General features: G+C 44.7%; 1 protein-coding gene across 2 annotated transcripts in view; it reads left to right on the top strand.

The window, feature by feature from the left end:
* DNAI1 (dynein axonemal intermediate chain 1) overlaps positions 1-24,261 on the top strand; it is a 139,202-nt gene that overhangs the window by 73,698 nt on the left and 41,243 nt on the right. The window contains exons 14-18 of one of the 2 annotated variants that reach the window (XM_039567729.1): positions 9,034-9,123; positions 14,416-14,503; positions 16,352-16,431; positions 22,863-23,011; positions 23,868-23,967. In XM_039567729.1, the coding sequence (XP_039423663.1) occupies positions 9,034-9,123; positions 14,416-14,503; positions 16,352-16,431; positions 22,863-23,011; positions 23,868-23,967 (507 nt within the window). The remainder of the gene's footprint in view (positions 1-9,033; positions 9,124-14,415; positions 14,504-16,351; positions 16,432-22,862; positions 23,012-23,867; positions 23,968-24,261) is intronic. The other variant, XM_039567730.1, reaches the window with a different exon arrangement.

The raw sequence follows: 24,261 nt of genomic DNA, 5'->3' as shown, positions 1-24,261 counted from the left end.
CTAAGACAATGTTGACCAAAACATGCTTTTTAAAAAATTTTTGAGATCTTTAATTCTTACTAGACATTCCACAGCAGAAATGCTGTCTGTTTCCCAGGTAATAGAAATGGAAAAAAGTGCAGATGCAGACCAGCAATCTCTTCTGCTCAGTGTGCGTCACAGGGCAGGAGCCCTTTATGCTGTACCCTGCCATGCTGGCTCCAACAGGGGCATGCTGGGGACTCCATGGTTCTGGTCCCCCTCACTGAAGGACCAGCTGGGCATATGAAGGTTCCTCCCTGTGTGCCTGTCTTCCCATGTTTACCTTTGGCAGAAAGTCCACACCTACAGGTAACCAGAGCACAGCTAAATCTTCTCCACAGAGGTATCATGTGCTCCGAGTGCACATGGACCCAGGTGATCTTTCTTCACCAAGTATAGACTTAGCCAAGGCGTCTGACTGTGCTTCTTTGACCTTTGACCAGGCTGCACTCAGTTATCACAGCCCTTTAAAATCTTCATTATTGCCTTGAGTCAAAATGAGTCATCTGGACTAAGCTCAATTTTTGCTTTTATCCCAAATAACCATGGTGAGGAATGAAACTTTTGGTCTTCCTTCCTCCCTCCTCTAAATAGGATAACTAAATAGGATAACTACTGCTGTCCAAGTTGGCACTGGGGAGGAGCTCCAGACACTGCCCTGTTCCTCACCTCTAAACCTTGCTTTTCCTGTCTCTTGAAGTATAAAACCTGATGCTGGAGTTACTTTGCTTGTGAGTGAAGTATTCTGTACTTTCTAGATGGCCAAGTGAATAATTTTGGGGTGTCCCTTGTCACTGATTGCAGGAGAGCAGCCTTGCATATTGCTTATACTCCTCATGGTGCCTGGCCTTGGCTTTGCTTGTGGTAGCTGGCAGAGGATCTTTTGTGAGGTGTCAAGGTCCACTTATTGTGTCAGGCATGATAAGCAACAAATGAAGAATAGCTGGCAATGTCCTTGATGGAGGACATTTGGGAACTTCATTGTAGATGCACTGCTTTGTCTCAGCATCAAGGAGAGACAAACTATTTGCTCCAGCAAAACAAAAAGTCAGTGGACTCTGGATAAGCTGAGTGTTGAGGCAGACTTTCACAGCAGCAGATCCCTTGGCAAACAGCATAGATAAGTGACCCAAGGAGGAGAATAAACAAAAAAATGGTGATTTGTCATCAACAGAAAAAGAACGTGAAAGATTTCTTCTCTGCTGGTAATGACTTGATTTTTCTGGATGCTGTTTTGCTGAAAGTTGCTGTCAGGAACGAGCAAGAAACACATTTGAAGGTGACAGAGTGAAGAAATAGAACTGCTTCTTATTTCAAATCAGAGACTGCTGTAAGGGAGTCCAGGAGAATATTTGCACCAGAGCACAGGGGAAATCGGACTGTCTTCAGAAGATGTGACCTGTGGAGCAAGTTACTGTAGATCATCTCTTCAGCATGATCCCTCAGCATGAGGCTGAGGCAGACTAAGAGGCGGGCTAGCTGCGACATGGAGAAAGTGTCCACTGCACAGATCAAAGGTGCCCACAGTTGGACTAACGTGTCCAGGTTTAGATGGTTATTCCCAGTTGGAGTTTGGTCTTATTCTATCTCTGCAAGAATCCATATGGTGTTCATCTGCCAGCCGGTGACCTGGGCCATTGTGGGATGGATGCATCCAAGGCTTTGTGCTCTTGCTAAATCACAGCACATGTTCAGCTCATCTACCTTGAGAGAGCCCCAGAGCTTTTCTGGCACTTTGCTTTGGCCCAGGCTTGTGCATACTGACACAGGAAATGTGGTTTGGACAGTGGGTTTGTGTCTGTGCTTGGCTGCCAGGTCAGGCACAGCACAAGAGAACTGAGGGCTGATTCCCTTCCTCAAGGAGCAGATGTTTGCCAGTGGGAAGCCTTGAATAAAAGTCTTTAGCCAGTGTGAATGTAAGGAGAAGCGTCCAAATCCCACTGCTTGTGTGACCGAGATATGGGCAAAAAAGGGTGGCTGGGAGAGCACAGTGGGGCGGGGAAGCACTTGTGCTCCTGTGGTGCACATTTGTTCTTCTACAAGAGTCTGTAGCTCTGTTCAGCTAAGGAGGCAGATGAGTGAAATCCCTGAGCTTCTGGGCTGGGCAGAATGGCAGAGTCTCTGAGAGGGGCCTGTACAGTTACATCTACAGCTCAACAGTGGCTTACAAAGAAATGCTTGAGGCACAGAAACAAAGACATGTCTAAAGCTGAGTATTAGGGAAAAGAACAAACATGAATTAATAAAAAGAAGTGAATGTGCAAAGTAAGCTGTGGTTATCCTGGGTCATAAAAGGGAAAGGGAAAATATTTGGGAAGGGTATAAGTAGTTAAAAGAATGAAGAATTGTCTCGGTTTTGAAAGACAGGTGTCTGCTAAGGAAGGCAGAGGCCCCCCTTGAAGTGGCAGATATAACCCCTTTTCCCTCCAAGTTACTATATTTTGAAATCAAGGGCCTTTAGGCAAAGATGTGGGAAATAGGAATAACAGTTCTTTACTCTCTCTATATATATATGTATATAACCAGTCAAACAAAACAACAACAACTATGGCAGTAACAGCAATCACAAACCCAGCCCCAGCCTTCTCGGCTGTCAGGCCCTTTCCCCTCGGGTGCAGTTCCGCTCGCAGCCGGCAGGGGCGCTGGCGGCTCCCGGTGAGCAGGGCAGGTGCGATGGTTCCCCCGCGGCTGCAGGGGGCGCTCCGGAGCGAGCTCGGGGAGCACGCGGCACTGGTGCCCTGGGATCCTGGGAAGGGATGGGACAAAGGCTTCACAAACCCCTGGGCAGCCGATCCCGGACTCTCAGGAACAGCAGGCTGGAACGGCAGGCTGGAACGGCAGGCTGGAGCGGCAGGGACTAACGCAAATCCCGGGTGGCAGACGAGATGTATCCAGATGGGAGAACCCCACGGAGGCCCAGGCAGGCAGGGCGAGCAGAGCTACAGCGTAGCGAAAGCTCGAAGCAGCAGCGGGGCAGGGCAGCCACAGCCCGGTCTCCAGCAGGGCAGGGAAAGCGGCTTTTGGGGTCCCGGCGTTGTTTCCAGCGGGAAGAAAGAACGGCCAAAAAGAAAGAAGCAGCAGCTCCTTTCTCTGCAGCTTCTCTCTCCGGACGCTCAGAGCGAACTGACCCCACACCCAGGTGTAGACAAAGGAGTAGCCAGGCCCGCCCCACTCCCCTTTTTGTCTTTCTTAAGTACAGCTATTTGTCCCCTAGCAACATGCATATGGGAGAAAATTCCTTTAACAGGAAAACCTAAGACTAAACTAAACCCCAACAAGAATATAGACTTATTAGCAAAGCAAGCTTTCAGCTACTACTGAGTGGTATGAATAAGGATGAAATATTTGATGCTGTATTGTTTAATCTTACAGTGAGTCTGTTCTGAGACTGTCTGCTTAGTGTGCTTAATGTAATGAGAGGATAAAAGCACAGGTCAGAATAAAGAAAGAGCATATTGAAGAGTATTTAGATAAGTTCTTGCTCATCAGCAAGATCAGATTAAACATACCCTGGAGTACTTGAAGAAATAGCCAGACCAATTTCGGGCCGTTACATGCATTTCAGAGAGCTTTTGGGCAACATCTGTCCTGAGTTTTAGGCAGAGGCTGGGGTTTATGTGCAAGCCGATTTACAGCATCTGAGCTGAGTGAGTACCTTGACTCAGAGGCTCAGGGTGTGCTCTGGGGCATGGATTGGGGGAAGCACCACTCTGCTGTCACCTACAGACTCACACCCATCATGTACCTGTGACACTGGCAGACTGAAATATGATAGTCTACTGTCATCAATCCCCAAACACTTCAGGGAGACTGTAGAACCAATGTCTGGCAAAAAGGTACCTGCAGGTGCTTTCTTCAAAGGGCCTGTCCTTAAATGCAGGAGGGACAGTGGCATGGACAGAGTACCAAAGCTCCAAAAACAGTGTCTGGATAGTTCACCCGGCTAGAGGCATCCAAAGCCAGCCATAGGGGGTCAAAAAGTGTGGGTAAACAGCACAGCAGTGCATCAGGCTGTACTCTGGCCTGTAGGACAAGCACAGCCAGCGAAGGAGAGATCTTAAAGGGTCAGAAGACGTGGAAAAATGTCTGGAGGAAAGTGATGGGATTGGACCCAGGGAATTACTGACCAGTCAGACCAATTTCAAAGACTGGAGAAGCACTTGAATAAATGGCAAAACTGTTGGTAGATGTCTAGATAATAAGATGATTCAGAGAAGCTGACGTGGATTTGTCCAGAATAGATTATCAAGCCAGTATAATTTCTTTCCCTTTTTTCCAGAGAAATGGGCCTCATGAATAAGGGAGAGGAAATCAAGGTTATCATCTCTATCCATCTTGACTTGACTAAGGCTTTTGATCCAGGCTCACACAGTGACATACTTATAACCAAAGTAGAGAAATACGAATTAGGTAAAATCGCCATAAAGAGGCTGCTCAGGTGGCCCAGACAATGTGCTCAAAGAGCAGTTACACAGAGCTCACTGTCAGACTCTGAAGGTGCTTCAAGTGACACTCTCCAGCTGTCATTTCTGGTCTTTTTTTTTGATCAATACTTTCATTAACAACTCAAATTACAGAATAGGGAAGCCCCCCTGGGAGGACAAGGCACTTTGCAGGACATGATTATGTTCAAAATTATCTTGATAAATTGGAAGAAAGGCCCAAAATCAATGTGATGAAATTCAATAAAGACAGGAGCAAATACTGTGTTTCGAGAGGGGAAATTAAATACACAGATACGAAATAAGAGATGGCTGGTTAGGCAGCAGGGCGCCCAGGGGGAAGCATAGCAGATCACCACCAGTGATCAGCAATGCAATACTGTTACACAAAGATATGTGTCATTCTAATTAATAAGCAAGAATATAAGAGAGAGGAGGTTGTAACTCCTGCCTCAGGTTAGTCCTGTACCATGTGTTTGCAGCTGCAGAGCCAGGCTGAAGGGGAAGAACAGGAATGGTGAAGGCTTGGGTCCTGAAGGCAGACCTGGAAGCAACAGTTGAGGCAACTGATTTGAGTTGGAGAGGGGGAAAAAGAGAGAGGAACAGTGGCACAACCTTTTCTTGTTGTTTTGAAGACTGTTATAAAAAGGGGAATAAACTGTTGTTCTTTGCATCTACTGGGGGTATGGTAAGGAGTAATAGGCTTGGCTCTTGGTAAAGGGAATCTTCTGTATAAAGTCAATTAAGCACAGATGTATCTGCAGGGAGGTTGTTGAGTACCTGTTGTTGGAGACTTGTGATCTGATTTTGCCTCAGAAGAGGATAGATATGCTTTTTGGGTCCTTCCAAACCCTGCATTGCCATGATGGCTTTGCCTAGGAGTGTACTGATAGTCAGGTTGGCACTGGAGGGAATTTGTCCCCAGGTCATATTGGCATGGACTTTCCTCAGCAGCCCAAGGAGATGTTTGCATGCCAAAGTCATCTGAGTGTTTTACTTGGCCAGTTCATGTAAGGGTGACCTGGGGGGGATTTGATAATGCCCTTATATTTCCTCTTCTCTACCTGGGGCAGATTTTACTAGTGTTTTTCAGGCACTGAATGACAAAAATTCTGCCTTATTTCACTTAGGCGAGGTATCAGCAGGGCTGTGGTACTGCAATGCTGACAAAGGACTCCTTGAAGGATAATTAATAGAAAGGGAAGGAATGGCTCATCAGTCAATGTGTGTATGTTGCGTGTGGCACCCCACACCTGAGTTTTGGCAAGCCAGGGGCAAGCCAGATCTATGTTTGCAGTAGCTGGTGCCAGCACCACACTCCAGTCAGCCTCCTGGCCAGGGTGATTTTGACCAATTGTATTGTCTCAGTGCAAGTGACTAACAGCCTGTGTCCCGTGAAAAGGGATCAAGCATTATTTCTTTCATAGGAATGACATCAGAAACATGGGCGTTTTCAAATCAGATTGGATAAATGGTCTAATCTCCTGCTGGACAGGAGCCATTACCAGCTGCCACAGATAAAAATGATAGTATTCTCTTGCTAGAAATGAATGGATTATCACTCTGCAAGCCTGCTGTACATAGTAACGACATGAGGTCTTAATATTTATTTTTATGTATATAAATAAGGTTTTGAATAGTTTCAACTTCTTTATAAATAAATGAGCTTTAAGAAATCAAAAGAAAAAGTGGTAGGCTGTTTTGCACTACCAAAAATAGTCAGGTTAAAGATCACTGAAAAAATGGCTTTCTTTTATTACATGATCAGGGAGCTAAAATGCTTGCTGCTTTGTATTTGCTCATCTCTGCTGTTTACACACGCTTTCCTTTTTCATGTGCTTCTTTACCCTTATTGTATCATAATTGAACTTTTGCTCTAAATTGTTTCACACAGCCAAAATCCTTAGCTGATTATCACATGCTTCAGGGGAAAAATTCACTTCTTGCTACTGTGCAAACAGTTGCCTGGTTCTCTCCTCAAATGCTCCACCCCACACAGCATGGATACTGCTAATGACAGGAGGTTGTGCCATGACAAGCCTCTGGGAGCAGAGAAAAGGCCAGTTCTGAGCAGATGCCCAATTTGATTGCAGTATCATGAGGGCTAATTACTCTAATAAGCATTTATGGGATTCAGAGATCAGGAGGAAAGAGATCACAAACACGATTAAGGTGTCAGAGGTGTTGAAGGAAAATTGGAAGTATTAAGTGCCAATTTCTGTTTTCTGAAATTCAAGCTAACAGCACTGAGAGCTGCTAATAGTCATCTGAGGGCAGAGCCTGTTGTCCCTAAGAGGCTGTTTTTCAAGCTGTCTACAAAAAGTACCTAACTTAAGTACTGTTGACTGGTTTGAATAAAGGAGCAAGAGTATCCCAAGCAAATCAGCCTACTTGCTTTTTGGGGCTGCTGACTCCACCTATTCATGTAATGGATGAAGAGCTGTGACACCTAACTAACAGTAGAAAACTTGAATAGATCCCCATCAGAGAGAGGGTGTTTGGGTGGGTAAACCCTGGGGTAAAGCTCTTTGCTTTCGTTGAAAGGAATTAGCTCGGGAAAATCCCCTATGAGCTCATGGTGGCTCTTACGCTGTTTGGTCACCTCCAGATGAGGTTTCTGCAACACTCTGTGTTAGTGTAAACATCAGGACTCAGAAGTGTCTGCACAGGATGATGAGGATAGACTACAGCTGCTGAACTTTCATCCATGTATTTCCCACTGGTGTGATGGGCTGGGAAGTTTTTCTCAAATTATTTGGGAAAGCAAATAATTTGAAAAGAAAGAACATGAGTTAGAGGAGAACTGTGTAGGACACACACGTAAAAACATCTTACTATCAGACAACTTTAGAGTGACATTTTAAAAATCTTTTGATTCAAAATATGACCCTGTTTCTGTGCCCAGCATGAGGCATATTGGACATGTTTTTGTAACCAGTTCCCCTGAGCTCTGCATTTCTCACCTTGAATTAAAACTCCTCACTACACCAACTCCTTCATCTGAAGCAGCTGCTGGTGACTGTCACTGTCAGCAGTAGCTCATGATCCCGGAGAGATGTTCCTGGAATAGATATACCCAGCACATTTTGTGCACAGTGGATCAGCCTTAGCAATCACTGTCCTGTTGAACCTGCCTTCTAATCATTAACCTTTTTATTCTGGGTCATATTGAAGTATGCCATTCCTTTAATGCCAGATAGCAGAAGTAGTTTCACGTGGAGACTTACAGTTTCACCTGTGCAAGGATCTTCAAAGGTATATGCCACTCAAAACTCTTCAGTTGTGTCTTGTAGGCATGAAACTGGCATTTTGAGGTATTGTCAGATGGATTCCTTTTACATTCTATTTTTCCTTCCTCAGAACAGGAAGGAAACATGTTTGGTAGAGGGTTAACTACTCTTTGCCGAGTCTCTTGCTTCATTTTCGTGCTTCACAGAACTTCACGGTATAAACAATTTTATGAAAGAGAATTAACAGTTTTTCCCAAGGACCTGTCATAGGAATACCCAATCTGTGTAATTAAAGTATTGAGAATGCTGTTTGTTTTCTGAAATAGGTATGAGTTGCATAAGTGGTCATGGATAGAGTATTTGGTAAGCTGTGGGATAATCATACCCATTTATCATGTTTATGGGATGATGTTTAGGGAACTTTATCTGCTCCACTGCATGTACAGGAAGAGATATACCTTTGGAAAGCTTCTCAGAACCTTCTAAAGTGCTTGTCCCCATCTTGAACTGACAGATGCCAACAGGAGTGTGTGCTGACAGACCCAGTGACAAGTCATTCTTTTCCCTTCAGTCTGATTGAATTCCCAGATCTGAAAATCGAGCGTTCTTAATGCTTTTGGTCTAACTGAAATGTCTCTTCTAAACTGTAAGCCATTTATCTGAATTCTAATCTCTCCTGCTGAGCTGTCACAGTCAAAAGGCAAATCTCCTTACCAGGCAGACAGATGCTCTGAAGGTGCAGGGAGGATTTCAATTTTAATGGAGAAGTTTTCATCTCCCTGAAACAGAAGTGCCCCAAGGACCCATGTCACATGTTGCTTGCAAGGTCTTTCCTTCACCCCACATAGGGACAGAAAGCTAATTTGAGGTTGTCTGGCTGAAAGGTAGCCATATGGCACTGCACTTGGAGTAATTAGTCAAATGTGAAAGGCAAGGCTAATGCTTGGGGACCTTTGTGTGGCACCACTGGTGGTGTTTGGAGACATCTCAGGGATCTCTGGGATGGTGTTGTGCCACAGTGTAGAGCTCTAGTGCACAGCTCAGATACCTCACAAGGCCCATCCCTGATGGCAGTGCTCCAGTAGCCATGGGTAGGTGCAGAGGCTCCAGGTGAGGGGCTTTACCCTCTTGCTGGAGCATCCTGTAGGAAAGTGACTGACAGGAGTGCTGGAGACAAAGCTGCTGGTGGAGATAAGTTTGCAGCAGCAAGCCTCCAGGGTGCAAACCAGCTGCTCTTTAGGAAGGATTTCAGAAGACCTTGCTGAGGTCATGGGACTATGTCCTGCTAATGCTGAATGCCCTGTGCTGACTGGGACTGTCCTGTTTCTTCTTGTTTCTAGGTCAAGTGGCAGAAGGATGACATGGACAACAATTCCAACTTCTTCTCTGTCTCCTCGGATGGGCGGATTGTTTCGTGGACTTTAGTTAAGGTAAACAGTAGGTGGCAATTTCTTTTTCCAGTCAAATTATAACCAATTGCCTCAAAAGTTCACTGATTCATGAGTGTTATTTTTATTTCTAATGAGCCAGGTTTGAAAAGAAGTGTTAGCAATAGCAGCTGGTGCAGTCACAGCTGGATCTGGAACTCCACGTTAAATTCTGAAACGAAGCAGGGTCAGTCTACTCCTTGTCAGGACCTAACCTTCATCCTGCCTGCACCTGTAGCACCCCATGGGCCTGAAAATGAAAGATCATTCTCTTGCTTGGCAGCAGCAGGAGTTCGAGACTGGTCCTAGTTCTCAAACTTTCTTTGTCCCAGAAGGGTGAGCTAGACACAGAACAGATTAATCTGCTTTATTCCATGGCTTCCAGATTCTCATCCCCAAAATGCTCCCCTACAGATTGCAATTTGGACTGGGAGAAGGTCAATTTAAATTTCTCCCCATGTGGACAGAGTGAGTAGTACAGAGTAAGCTTGCATTTGCAGTGGGATGGCAGCATGTTATCAGACAGGCAGAGGGTTTCTCCCTGCCATGACATTGCCAACTCACACCCAATAAAACTTTTTAAAACCAGTTTGCATGCCCTGCCTTTGTTCGCTTTTCCTTTTGGAGTATGTTGAAATATGTTGATAGAAACCTAGAATTAATGTCCCAAAATGACCCTTAGATTTATGTCTCTGAATCCCAATATGTGGGTTTCTCTGCTGGCTATTTCATTTTGCATTTGAAGATTTCAAATCTCTTGCTAAAAAAATAATTGCAATGCCCTGAATATGAGTTTGAAGCAGCTGTCCCATTATTCCCCAACAAAAGAAGAAATTTCTTTGCATCCTAGGATGCTCATTTTTCAATCTGTTATACCAAGGCTTGCCTGTTCTGTAGTTTTTAGGCCATGCTGCCATGGCAGGGATTAATTTCTAGCATTATATGTAAATTTAGCCTCGTGTTCAGGAACAGGAGTGTCTCCTAATGAACAGTCTAAGCACAGGCAGATGGCATAGATTTTGAAGTTATTTTTCTGTAGACCTTTCCAGGTTCATACATGCAGCTTCAGAATCAAAAATCCCTTCTGCAAGTGTATCCCAAGTCCTTCTCCCAAAAGAGCTCCCTAGACAGGGACAGACTAAGAGTCTGTCCCAGCACTCAGCTCCTGTGTTATCCCCTGAATAGGAATGCCCAAAAGATTTGTGTTGAAGTGGGCAGTACATGCCTGGAGCCAGGTACATCCAGCTGAGGTGATTTGGCAGCGTACATTTACCACCTGAGCCCCAGTAACTGAGTGTGCTCAGCATGCTCCCCTTAGGAGGCAGGAAACACTGGGTGAAGTCTCTTAGTTCACAGAAATGCCACAACTGGGACAACCTAAGAGTCTGCAGATGGACTCTGATAACAGCTCACCCAGCAGAGGGTCTTTTGCACCAGTGCTTAACTGTGTTTCCACATCATAATGTGGTTTTTCTGTCCCTTGAGCACATAGATATTTCTTTCTAAGCATGCTTGGTGTGACTTCTAAGATCTGCGTCCACTTAGCACATTGTCATTTCTACTTATTCCTTGCATTACTGTAACGAACTTGGTCATACCCATGTGAAAAGACTATTTTAAGATTTTTTTAGGTGAAATTACCTCTGAAATTGCCAGAACTAGTATGTACCTAGTGTGTACCACCCTTAGTAGGTAGGGGTGGAAAACAGCAAAATTTTAGGTGCTTTGGATATTTTTTGGGAGATTCAGCAGGGAGAACAAGAAACAGGATGAAAAGAATGTTTTGTTATAATCTGTGGGTTTTTATCCAGGAAGGAGAAGTAGACAATATGCTTGAATTCCAGTTTTACAAGAGCTTTTTCTGGGTTTCATTTAGAGTAAAACTGAAGACACTCCAGAGGTTTTCTATTCTACAAAACCACAGTGCAAATAGGGTATACATGAAAAAGTGCTTCGTTAATCTTTTTGACCGGACTGTCCAGCAGTAAAGCTGCTTCAAACACTGGTAGCTGTTTGACACTTCCAAACCCAAGAGCACAAAGTGAATAATTTCATTCTTTCTTCCAGCTAAATATTTGGCAAACCACACTCAAGATTTGGATAGAAGAGTTGTCAAATGTTAGCCAGGGACAGTTGATCTGCCTTAACCATAGCGGTTGTCTCTGTTAGAAATGGGCACAGTCACTTTGGACAAATTTCACGAAAAAGCACTTGAGTTCTGTGTACTTAGACTGTCTTGACTTGACTTTGGGTCCTCATAAAGGTGTAAAACATCAAGGAAGGATGCTGGACTTCTGCTGCTGGATGACTCTACTCCCCCACCTTGGATGCACACATTGCCTACCAAAAAGTAGAAATGTCACAGACACTTCAAAGAACACTTTGGGATGAAGCATGGCATTGCTTCTCTGGCTGATGCTCAGCAATCTCAGGTTTGATTAGTAGTTGTAGTTCACCCCCTCCTGTGTGACCTACAGCTAAATTACTGAACAGCTCTGGGCCTGCTTCATCACTTAAGGCTGATAAGAACTAAGGGGAAAACAGCAGCTGTAAGGCCTGATTCACTAATGCTTACAAAGTGCTCTACAATTATTAGGCAGAAGCAGCATATTATTGCTCAGTATTCCTGGAAGGCCAAATTGTCAGCAGGCTGTTTACCCAGAGGGATATGTGAACAGCTCTGGTGACAAAGAGCCCCAGGAAGAGAAGTGTTTTTCATGCTGCAAAGCTGGGTACAAGATAAAACCAGCACAGCAGGGGAGTCTGCACAAACAGGGTCCTTTGTGAAGGAGAAGGGCTGAAGAAACATAGGGGCCTCTGCCAGGTGAGGGTGCTGGGGTAGATCTTCAGAGGAAGGCTGCAGAAAAGTGTGTGCTTAGAACGAAGGTCTTTTGAGGTTTGCCTTTCTACCAGAACACAGAGATAGTGTGCTAGCACATCTCTGGGCCTACCCAGATCACATGCCTGACACACTGGGTGTATCAACATGACCAGCTGCAGGCAGCTCCAAAGCTGCACTTCAGACCAGCCTCATGTCTTGGACAGGGCACATGCTCTCTGGAGAGCAGGCAGAACTGGGAGCTTGAGCAGGAGCAAGTGCCTGCTCAGCTTGTCCTGACTGCGCTCCCAACAGCCCAGCAGCACTCCTGTTTGGGTGTGCAGCAGAAAATGCTCTGCTCCTGATTGCTCTGGACAGTGCTCTTTCCAATTCTTGCACATGTACATCAGCATGTGTGGCCTCTTTCTTAGCATCACTCCTGCTTTTACCCACTGAATCAGGCTTGTAACCAATGATCTGTAAGAAGAGTCACTGGGGCGGAGCTCTGCAGGAGTCTGTCCTGCTTCTTGCTGCTCTCTCAGTGAAAAATTTATTGCCATCTATAGGCCAGGGCATGTGGGTGTCCAGCAGTGAGAATTGGTGAGAAGGAAGTACATTACTTTATGGGTTTTGACCTTTGTTGAATCTTCTGTGAATTTGTACCCCCGGAATATGATAAAAATGCCTTATAGAACATTGTCCCCTCTCAGCTGCAGTACTGAACAGATGCTCACAAAGTCTTCTCCCACATTCCCCAGCATGGGAATTCCTGGGGTTGACTTTGCCAGTGTCTTTGGGTGACTTTATGATGTGTATCCCATTTTGCTGCCCTATGCCCAGAAATTAATTTTGTGCCTTTCTATGCCTTTAAACTGAGCCTGAGAGAGGGGAGAGAAAAAACCGAGCAAAACTTTCAAGGCGGTTTGCAGTTTATTTTCATGTTTCAAGGACACAGATACACAGACTCCTCTGCGTTCTGCTTTCTGCGGTAGAGAGCGGAGGAAGCACACTGCTTGCTTTACAGCCAGCTTTCAGCTTTTTTTTTCTCCAGAGGGAGATGGAGAGGTGAACTTTTGTTTTCCTGGGACTTCGGTTTTTTTCCCTTCTTCTTTTTTGGACTGTTTCCACATCAGAACACATCAGGACTTTTTCCACCGAGGTGGAGGCCTTGGAGGAGGGCCCACCCCGTCCCAGCTCCAAGGAGGAGAGAGGCTACCTACGGAAGGACTCTGAGATTTTCCCAGGTTTCTCCCCACAGCAAGAAGTTTTATTATTTAGCATTATTATCCTTTTTCTGTTTGTTAAATAAATAGTTTTTACCTCTTTCACTTTCCTTCGAGGAAAATTATTTTTTTCCTGAACTTGCTGGGGGAGGAGTGGTTGTAACCTGCCTTCTCTCAGAGGATATATTTCCAAATTTTCCTGAACTGGCACAGCCAGGAAAAATCTCTTTTTCCACCGGAGTCCTGCTCTGGGCTAAGAGAAGCTTCAACTACAGCTTAATTCACTGAGCTAAGAAGTTATATTTTGTTCCCACAGTGCTTCAGTGGGATATTTGCAGATTCATTATACTATCCAGTCCACAGCTTATACTGCTCACTAATCATTGGTTGTTTGTTCTGTTTACCACATAGTCAGAGAACCACAGAATGGTTGGGGTTTGAAGAGACCTCTGGAGCCCCAGGGTGTTCTTATAGTCACAGCCAACTCCATTCTGCAGTGGTATTTTAACTCCCAAAGCTAGTCTGAGAATTTATCTTTCCCTCTGGTGGTTCCTTTGTATTTACCCACATTGTGTCTATTTTCATCTCTCTTCTGTCTCCCACCTCAGCCGTAAACTCTTTGGGACACAACCTTTTGGCCCTCTGTTCATGCACCTCCTTGCACAGCCATGTCATTAGAGCTCTTTAGAGCTCTGAGAACTGCTGAGAACAAAAACATGGGGCACTTTTCCCTTGGGGTGAACTGCTTGCTAGGTATTACTTGAATATCAGAGCCCGTGAAGTTGTGAGTATTTTGAGCTGAGGCTGCTCTGGGGATAACAAGAAGATATTAAGAAGTAAGGACTGGCAAGATGGTAAGTTACTATTCATTAGCATGGGGCTTTAGTTAGCTCCATGAGAATATGAAATATCCGTCTTAAACCACACAGGGTGATTTAACTAAACACAATGATTTAAGCTGACTATGTCAACCTCCACTAAAAAACATTGACCCTGAAACTCGAAATTTTCCAGGTCAAGTGCACATGTCGAGGTAATGCACCCGTGGCTCTCAGTTTCAGTGCACCAAAGCATCAGTTTCCTGAAGGTTTTATGGAACACAGCATGTTAGCAAGCTGCCAAATGTGAAACATTAAGAAACTTCTGGACAGCTTTTTAAAATTCCTCCATAAAATTTGCCATTTCAAAGTACTGAATGTCTCTGTATTGTTGCTGCAAAGCATGCTATTCATGTGGAATCTCCTCTGCCTGCAGAATGAGCTGGTTCACATGGATGTCATCAAGCTGTCAGGAGACGGAACAGCAGTGCAGGGGCCAGAGGGGCTGCAGCTGCAAACGCTTGGTAAGAGCCCAAGTCCTTGCCATACTGATTAATTACTGACACAAAGCCTCTAATCAGTCATTCTGGGAAATTAAATTGGGAGTGGGGTGTTGAGATGGATAGGAGCTAAAGGAGGGTTATGCCTCCTTGCTTTCATCACGTAGTAGGGCAAAGACTGTCTGGAGCAATGGCCACTAACTGAGTCAAGTTTTGCTGGTTACATATTGCCTTTACTTAGATGAATTGAACATTAATGGAAAAAGCGTCCCTTTTTCTTGGCTATCTCTGTGTGGACAAAGCACATACCTGTGTATGTGAAAACTCAGTTTTGTTCTTACTGTCAGACATTGATCTGGACTGGCAAAATCAAGGTAAAAAGCAACCTCTGCCCTTTCCTGGGTACACAGTTCACCCAGCCAGCTTTGGGATGACCTTTATTGAGTTTGGGCTCTATAAAAACATGGCATCTATTCTGAGCTACTATGTGAGGCTCCCTCTGCATATAGTGGAGTCAGTGCAGTCCTTCTGGGCTGAATCCTCTCATCCTGATCATCCTGTGCTTGAGATAGGATGGGATGAGTCAGCTCTGGAGGTCCTGAATAACACAAGGAAGTCCTTGAGGAATCCTCTTATCATCCTTCTACACCTGCTTTTGGCTGAGAAGATGGGACCTGTGTTTCAAGCAGGGCCTTGCTCCGCATTTAAGAATTGCTGTGTTTCTAGGCTAGTAACTGCTGAGAAGTCTGTGGGAAGCTTTGCAGTGCCACATAGGTTGCAAGAAAGCAGCTAAAGCAGCACACTGCAGAACTCTCCGGGGCTTTGGGATTATTTGTTAATGTTACCGGGAAATGGATTTTCAAAGACTTGTCTTGAATATTTAACAACCTATTTGAATGTTAAAAATGCAGATGGTATTAGAGAGTTGAAATTACCATAACAATTCCTTTGAGAACTACATTTTGTTAATGTTAAAGACATAATGCTTAAGACGACTGCCTCTGCAGAAAGTTTCTGTAACTGTGTGCTTCTGAGCCTTGTCTGCTTGTTCCTGTTTCTCATCTGATGGTTTCTGTGGGTGTCCCTGTTGGTAGGGACAACCTCCAGTACCTCTGGCACTCGACAGACATCCCATCTTCTGCTCAAGAACCCTGCTGAAATTTTCTTTCACCAACATGTGAACTGGCTTTCTTGGATGATGATGCATCTGCCTCAGGAGCAGAAGCCACAAAATCTCAATGAGTCACATCCTGTTTGTGGTTTACACCTGTTTTAAACATAGTTCACAATGTTGCACAATTCAGGGCTTTTGACATCAACAGGATCCTTCTGTCCCTAGCAGGGGATTTCTTCCCAAATCACATTCTTTGCTATTGGTTTTACTGAAGTGAGCCTGCTATATGGATTCTGAATTAAGGGTAAAAAGAGCACAGGAAGGTATGATGGGGTGTTTTCTCACTGGGCTCTTTTATGCATAGGAAACTACTTACAGTTTTGTAAATACTAAACAAACAGAAAAGACCTGTTCTTCCCCAATAGGAGGTGGGCCAGATCCTCACGATGTTTACATTTGCACCAGGCATTTTCAACTCTTACCAAAATGAATTCTACACTAAAGTGGCTTTCTAGTTCCCTTCTGGTTCTTTCAGTGCCCTTTTACATGTCTCTGTGGTGGCTGTTCAAATTGCAGGTCTTGGGGACAGGCACAGCTTGGAAAGTTTAGCAGAAGGGATGGCTTTGATTTCTTTTGGGAGCTTCTGGCTAATAAATCACTTCTGAAAACGCAGGCAGTGTGTGTTTACCATAGGCAGGAAGCATCTTCTGGCCAGCTGAACCAATTCTCTGTGTGACAGACCTTTCTTTTGTTAACAGGCAGCGGGACATCGTTTGATTTTCACAAAAAGATAGACTACTTGTTTCTTGTTGGTACTGAAGAGGGCAAGATCTACAAGGTAAAAATGATTTCTTTATCCTTTGTTTTACATCCCCTGACCCATGTGTGTCTTTCAGGCTCATCATGTGAACTGTTTGTTCAGGTGGTAACAAAGTACAGCTTCAAAGCCTGGTCCTGCCCTGGGATGCCTGTGGTGAGCCTGAGGCTGGACCAGCACTGCAGAGGGTCACAGGGAGCTCTCTGCACAGACCCAATTAAGACCCTATTTCGCAGAAACGTTTTTCATGCAAACTGCATCCCAGAAAATGCTTTGCAGATTGCAGCTGTGCAAGCGAAGGGCTATGTAGGATCAGAGCAGAAGTTAAAAGGCATTGATCCTCAATCCTCATGACTAGGGGGAAATGGCAGGAAAAATATCAGCTCTTTTCCTTTTTAGACCTGTTATCCTGTGAGTGGTGAGGCTAATGAAGCCATATTTCCTACGGATTAGTGTTCTGCAGCCCTTCGCTTCCAAAATCAAATAGAATCATTTAGGTTAGAAACATCTAAGACCTTCCTAGATCCTTTTCCCAGTCCCGCTTTCTCCTTGCTCTCCTACCCCCAGTCCATTGCTATATCCTCAAACCTTCCTCCTCCTGGTCACCCCACGCTGTTCCCAGATCAGTGATGCCACCTCCACACTATAATCCTTGGTTCCTGCAGACAGTGCTGGCTACCTCCCCTCCAGTGCCCTCTGGCAGCCTGGTGCCTTGGTTCCCAGTGCCAGGCAGGAGCTGTCAGCCAGCGAGCTCTAGACACATGGTGAGAGCAGCAGCCAAGCTGTGCTTGCTTCCCATACTGGGGGCACTGCCCAGATGTTTTGTACTCTGTCGCCTTTGCTTTTCACAGAGTGTGTAAGACCTTAATGTTACCACATCCCACATCCAGCTAGCTTTGGCTGAAAATGACAGTGAGGGCAAAAGTTGTTTGTGAAGAGAGATGAGTACACAGAAGGACACAGGCCTCATGTTTTCTTGAGAAAGCGAGTTAAAAATAGGAAGTTTTGAGTTCTGCTGTATTTAGCCCTGAAAATAAAGCCAGTAGCTCCTTCTTAATACAACTGTTATTTGCACACCATTCCTCTGAGCTGGCTCTGGGGCTCTGTTAAACCTGTAGCCACAGCCCATCATCATGGGGGTTGGACTATCAGCAGGAGGCTGACATGCAGACCAGATACATGCAGCCATCCCTAGAGGATGATGTAAACTCCTTCCCCCATATCCCACCTGCAAAATGAACCTGAAACAGAATAAGGACCCAAAGGAAATCATATTTTGAAATCAGTATCATTCATTTAGGGAAGATGTACTTAACAAATATGTATTCTTTGCAGAGGCATGATGCTGACTGAAATTTCTCCCTCTGCCAGGCAGTGTCTAGGGAGGAATTCTGAGTAGTGCTCACTTGCTTTGGACAAGACAGGTGCAGAAGGGAGGTGGGAGGAGTGGGCAGCTGAGCTGTTGGGCAGTGGGCAGGTGTACTGTTTTTTTGTTGATGCTTTCAGGACACATCCTGAAAACATCCATACAGTCATGGGCAGATATTCTGAGTTGTCTGGTCACACACAGGAGTTGGTACCCTGGGTATTGCACTCTAAATTTAGGGGCACTGTTGTGTCTAATCCTGAGCAAAAGGCAGTAAGGAACCACAGGTTTTAACTTCCTCTGTGGCTGGGTGAGTGATGGATGTAAGTGAGTGTGGCAGTGGATGGTGAGTGTGAGGTGGGGGCCATCAGGAGAAATATTCAGGATGGTGTCCTGGCTGAGTTACTCAGGAAAGGAAACTCTTCATGGAGGAGCACTGGACAAGAGAGAATTCGATATTGAAAAAGCTGTAGGTGCTTTCTGCCTTGAATAATCTTCAGTGAAACTAGATCTAGGATAGGGTATTAACATAAGAAGTGATCCTAGCCATGAAGCTGCACAGATATTTTAGCAGTTCTTAAGTGGACAAATGTAGAAAGATGCTGTTACATAGCATCTCCCCTTTCTTTATCAGAGTTACTGGTAAGCAGCATTCTTGCATTGGTGAGCCTCAGTGAAAAGTGACCACTCTCAGATCATGCAACACAGCCCTATAAAATCCTGTTGTTCCCATGGCCAGGAAGAGGCTATCATCAATCAGACTGTAGGGGTTAACACAGGGAAGGGAGGTCTTGTGTCTAGCATGAGCAGGCTTCCACTGTATCTACAAAAAACATGGGGAAGAGTGCTTGCACCGTTAGCATTCCCCAAGAGTTTGCTACAAGCAGTTTCAGAAGTTTTGGGGTCAGCTGCTGCTCCAGACATTTCTCAAGGACTACCATGCACCTTCATCATATTCTTTATTGAAACACTGCACATCTGAACCCATTACTGGAGCTGCCCGTGGACTGCCTCCCACAGCCTTACTCAGATACTGGGAGCAGGGACAGTCCCACAGTAGCCTGAGCAGCTCCAGTGCATGTTGAGTGAGAGGGACAGACTCCTCACATGCTGTCTGAGTCAGGGATCAAACATGGGCTGCTCTCCTCATGGGCCGAATTTTAGATTATTTATTAAATAAATTGGAAAGTGAATTCCAGGGAAACTTTTTTTTATTTCCCCAGAGACCAGGCATGCCCACAAATAGCATGATAATATGTTAATTCTTTAGCTGCAGAACAATTATGCTGAAGTTCTGAAAATGGCTTAGTTAATAGTGTTTCAGAAGCCAAGAAATCATTATCTAAATTACACACAGACCTATCTATTGCCCTTTTTTGTAGAGGAGAAACTGTTTCTGCATTAATATGATTCTGTAATGCAATTCTGAATTCTTTTTTTCATATCTTACTTGCTGTTCAGGAATTGTGCAGCTTGGTATCAAAAAATATGGTCTCTGAGATTTGTGTTGAAACATTGTGACTTCAAGTCTTTGGTCAGAATTATTTCCAATAAACAGGCCTTCAACAGAAAAATTGTGAGGACATTTGAATACACTCATGTAAGAAAGGTTTTGGGTTTTTTCAGTGTTAGGCAGTTTTCTTGAGAATGTAACAAATGAGTGCAAGATTGACTAGAAAGAAGGTTACTCTCATTTTAAACAAAACTTTTTTTTCACTCATGCTCATTCTCTAACACTACGTACCAGAACATTTGTATCTTTCTGTTTGGGACAGGATGACTATTATTATTACAGATGACAAAGGATGCTGGCTGTTGAATCCTTGTCACATATCTTGAGTTTTCCCTCAAAGAGAATGACAAAATGGTTTCTGGAGAGGCTCTGACTTCCAGTGACCCTTTAGTAATAGAGAGATCTTTTGCCTCAGTGTTTAGTCTTGCTTTGTCTTAGGCAAAGTTGTTTTCCTTGTCTGGATATTTAATGGTTTGAGTTCTGTTCCTCATCTTCTCACCACCTTATCTTTGGGGCTTCTGGCTGTGTTCTGTCTGGTTGTCTAGTTCCTGGACTGACTGTTTTTCATCAATTGCCACAGGTTCTTTCTTTTACTATTTCCTGTTGTTCCTCCTGATGTGTTCACGTGCCTCAGTTTCTACTTGTAAGCCCTTCTGCAAATCTCAGCATTTCTGGTACAGATCTCTACAAGCAGTCACTGAGCTAAAACCAGGAGAGCCTCTGGTGTAGCTGGTGACAGCCTGTCCACCACAACATGGAACACGTTTGTGTCAGTGGTTTCTGAAGAGGATCTGGATGTACTGAGGTGCCTGGAAGTGCCAGTGTTGGGCATCACTGTCTTTCTGTTGCCAGATACAAACCTCCTCTGAAAAAAATTGCTTTTGGATTTCTGTATTGCGTAGATTCTCAGTGTTCCTGTTAGTGAACTGAGGAAACCCTCTACCTTATAAGGACACAAATAACCATCCATTTACCATGTATGTGGGAGAGTTTTGTGTCAGACTAACGTCTAGCGTAAGCTGAAGTGCTGTTAACAAAGATTATTCGTAAGTTCTGTGTCCTCAGAGTTCTCCTTTTCTCCCAGTATTCCTCCCCCATGTTTTGTAGCCTTGTCAAGAGTCATCTTTGACTTATTTCCGGTATTGCCCTAGATGTATTTTTGCATTTCTGTCTCATCATAAAAATACTGTTTACCATTCAAACACATCTACCATCATTTAAGTAGGAGAAAAACACTCTCAGCAAATTGAAGCAGTGCTCTAGGGGATCAGATAGGCTGCACAAATTCCTTCTCTCTGAATCTAGTCATCCTCTTCAAAGCTATCCTGTCAGGACTTAGGTGTCACATATTCCAGAGGTTTTGTTTTCATCCTGACGTATCTAATAACTGTAGGGTTCTTGAACTGAATCATAGGGAAAGACTTTACCAGCAGTTCTAGTTAGCTCAGAAACTCCAAGTTTGTGGTGTTTCTTCAAAATGCATCGTTGGGACAAAGCAGCCCTGTCTTGCACTCAGAGACAATGATAAGGGTTGTGGTGAATGTGGTGTGGAGCTGGCAGGAACTGCCAGAGCACAGTGGATGCCTTTGGGCTAAAGCATGCATGCAAGGTTCATTTCTCACAAGGGACACAGGTGGGGATATGTCCTACAGAAATCTTTTTGCTGCTGATTTCACAGAAAAAAATGCTGATCCCTTTCGTGTCATGGAGACTGCAAAGCCAGTGCTGTGGGTCAGCACATCCCAGAGTGTGATGGATCTCCTGTACCAATGCCCAGAGAGCTGCACTGATCAAGGGCTCAGCCCCCACAAGCCTTTGAAAGGAGGGTGCTGAGCATTACAGCTCTGTTGGAGGCAGGCAAATCTGGTTAACATCTCGCTCTTCAAAGTTCTCAGGTATTAGGGACCTTCAATCCACACACTTGAAAGGACAGATGGATAAAGCAGCTTCTCTCTTGTGTTAATTACTTGTGACCTATTCTGTCTGTTTCCAGCAAAGTGACTTTCAAAACAAGCCACTGATTTTCCTGATGGCTGAACATTAAGAATTATGAAGTAACGTTATGAAACATGACATTAAAGGAAATTTCTGTCCCATAATTAAATGCAGGGACAGCAAAACAGAGTATACAACAAACTATTAGCAAGCTATAGACACTGTCAGTAAATCTCAGTGGGACGTGAGCCACTTTCTTGTTTGCATTTCCTACCACAACAAGCCTCTCAGGGATGTAGGAGCTGCTACTGTGGGAATGGTTAGCACCCTTATTCCAGTACGTGCACCAGTGAACAGTACCCAGACAAGAAGTGTCACTTGTAATGAACAGTTAAGCCTTATGATTAGTTAGATCTTTGGTTTGCAAGGATTAAAGTTCATGTAACACTTCAGCAATCCTGCTGCTTGGGCAGATGATGTGGTGCTGCATTCAGTAGGGAGTAATGAAAGGTTCTGAAAAGTCATTGTCTTGACAGTACTGAGGCAAACCAACAGAACATCCTGAAACCAACTCCAAGCTGCTGTATGGATACAGCTTGTGTGTGAGAACACAAGCAAAAGGACATTTCATGTGAGTTGGGGTCCTTGTTGCTAGTGAAGAAGCTTCTAATGTGCTTGGAGGGAAGGAGATTTGGGGGTGATAACCTAAAATTTCTGTGTACACAGAACTGACAGGATTTGGATCAAGTGCCCTTGCAGCCAGTTAGATTGTAATTTCTCCCTGCTTCATAAGCTCACACACAACTGGACTTTTCCAAGGGTCCCAAATGTTTTCCAGCTCTTGCAGACATCCTTTATTTTGCAATTCAGCAGCACCCACGGCTGTGATGCTGCTGGTCTGACCTTTGCATGTGTGTGTAGGCGTTGTCCAGTTCACAGGCTGCTGTTGGCTGCCATTCAGTGGGGCCCCCTGGCCTGTCAGGGACACGCCTGAGTCCTGGACAACCTCTGTGGTTCTCACACCCCTCTGGGAAGTCTCAAGTGGCACAACAGAAAGAGCTGCAGAGTTGCGCGATGGGGCAGGCTCTCTAAGCAGGCTGTCTGGGCTGGTGACAGGAAAGGACTTACAGCATGTTTCCAAACTCCTTAGAGTCAAAGGGACTGGTAGGACATTCTTGTGCTGACAGCACTGTTACTGGAGGTTTTAACTGTGACACTTCAAATGCACACAGTACTGTGAGCACACAGTGCTCCTGAGCAGCACAGGGATGTTCTCCCCTGCCTTGCTTGTGAACCTTTTACACAGGAGAAGCACAGCAGGAGCGCGGGCTGGCAGGAAGGCGATGCAGCTCCCACAGTGGAGAATGGTCTCTGAGGCCTGCTGTTTAAATCCAACCAGACAACTTCAATTCCTCTCTCTGTGTGTTGCAGAGGGGAACAGGATGTTGTCTGCAAGTGGGGTGAAACAGCATGTGCTAAATTACTGGTTTTCTGTAGCACCTGTGGGTACCAGCCACCTCTTCCCAGCCAGCCTGAAAGATCCTGAGAGGCCGTACGAGTATTCAGAGGCATCTTTCTGCAGGAATTTAAGCTTCAGGAGGTCTAACTCTGATTACTGAGTAGTTCTTTCCATTGCAGTGTTCAAAAAACTATTCAAGCCAGTTTCTGGATGTGTTTGATGCCCATCACATGGCTGTGGACTCGATCAGCTGGAATCCCTTCCACTTGAAAGTCTTCATTTCCTGCAGCTCTGACTGGACAGTCAAGATCTGGGATCACACCATCAAGTAGGTCCTGCTTGGTCCTGGTGTGGGCTAGGAGGTCCAGCTGACATGCCAGCAACACATGTTGACTCTGCTCAAACCTCAGTCTAGTTTCCCTCCCAGGTGTTGATAAAGCTAATTGCTTTTTTGGTTTTTTACTCAGATTTATACTCCCCAGGTATGAGATATAAGATTTAGTATTGGCTGCCCCAGGAACATGCCAAGCAGTGTAGCTCAGCACAGGGCCTGACTGCTTTACCTCAGACCTGGCTTCCTTCAGGCAGGACCTACTGTGGCAGAGAAATACTACAGAGAAATGTCAGGGACCAGCTTTTAGCTTCAGGAGCCAGAAACCTGCTAAGAGCTAGAGAAGCAAAAAAAAAAAAAAAAAAATTGGAACACTTTAAAATATGGAATGAAGTTCAGGGTTAGTGGTTAAAGAATGTCTGGTTTCAATCAGGAAATTGATTTTATTGTGAATCAGTCAGAGTCACATATTTCCTGTTGCCAATACTGCTATAATATTCAATGTTGTTGTCAGAAGTCCAGAAAAGTGAGATAACTTCTTCCCATATGATTATTAATATTGACCAGAGAGACTCCATCTTGCTATGTGTGTTGGGAAGAAGCTTTCAAAATGCTTTCAGGAAGAAAGAAAGAAACATACTACCTCTCTTCTCATTGCAGCGGGTCAAATCCTGACCCATTTGTATTGCTGCTCAGCTTTGCTTTGCATTTGGCTCAGAGCCTGCCTGTTATCTGGCATAGAGAAACACCCCATCTCACACTTGTGCAACACCCAAGTGTTCATGGCTCAGTGTTACACTTCCGGAGTGTGATGTGTTTCCATGAATTCTTTTCTCTGTGTCTTTTTTTATAGGACTCCGATGTTTGTTTTTGACCTGGGTACTGCTGTAGGGGATGTTGCATGGTCTACTTACTCCTCCACGGTGTTTGCTGCAGTCACCATTGATGGCCAGGTGAGAGGCTGGGAGCAACACTGCACTGATTCAAGCTGAGAGAAAGTCAAAGGAGATTAGGGCTGAGCGTGGGAATGGGCCAGCCCAATCCCGGCTGAGCGTATCAGGGAGCCATCAGCAGGAACCCACCCTCTCCTGTACTTTCCTGCCTTTGGCATACATATCCCTGGGCATTAATCTCTCAGTCCTTCTCAAATTAGGTGTTGCAAATGCGTACAAGTCCCTCCCTGCTCTCCTGTTAACCGTATGAGTGCAGGTGTGCAGCTTGCACATGGTATGATTAAAACACTGAAC

This window comes from Corvus cornix, chromosome Z (genome assembly GCF_000738735.6).
Source record: "Corvus cornix cornix isolate S_Up_H32 chromosome Z, ASM73873v5, whole genome shotgun sequence".
NCBI classification, from domain to species: Eukaryota; Metazoa; Chordata; class Aves; order Passeriformes; family Corvidae; genus Corvus; species Corvus cornix.
This window is presented reverse-complemented; position numbering and strand designations above follow the sequence as displayed.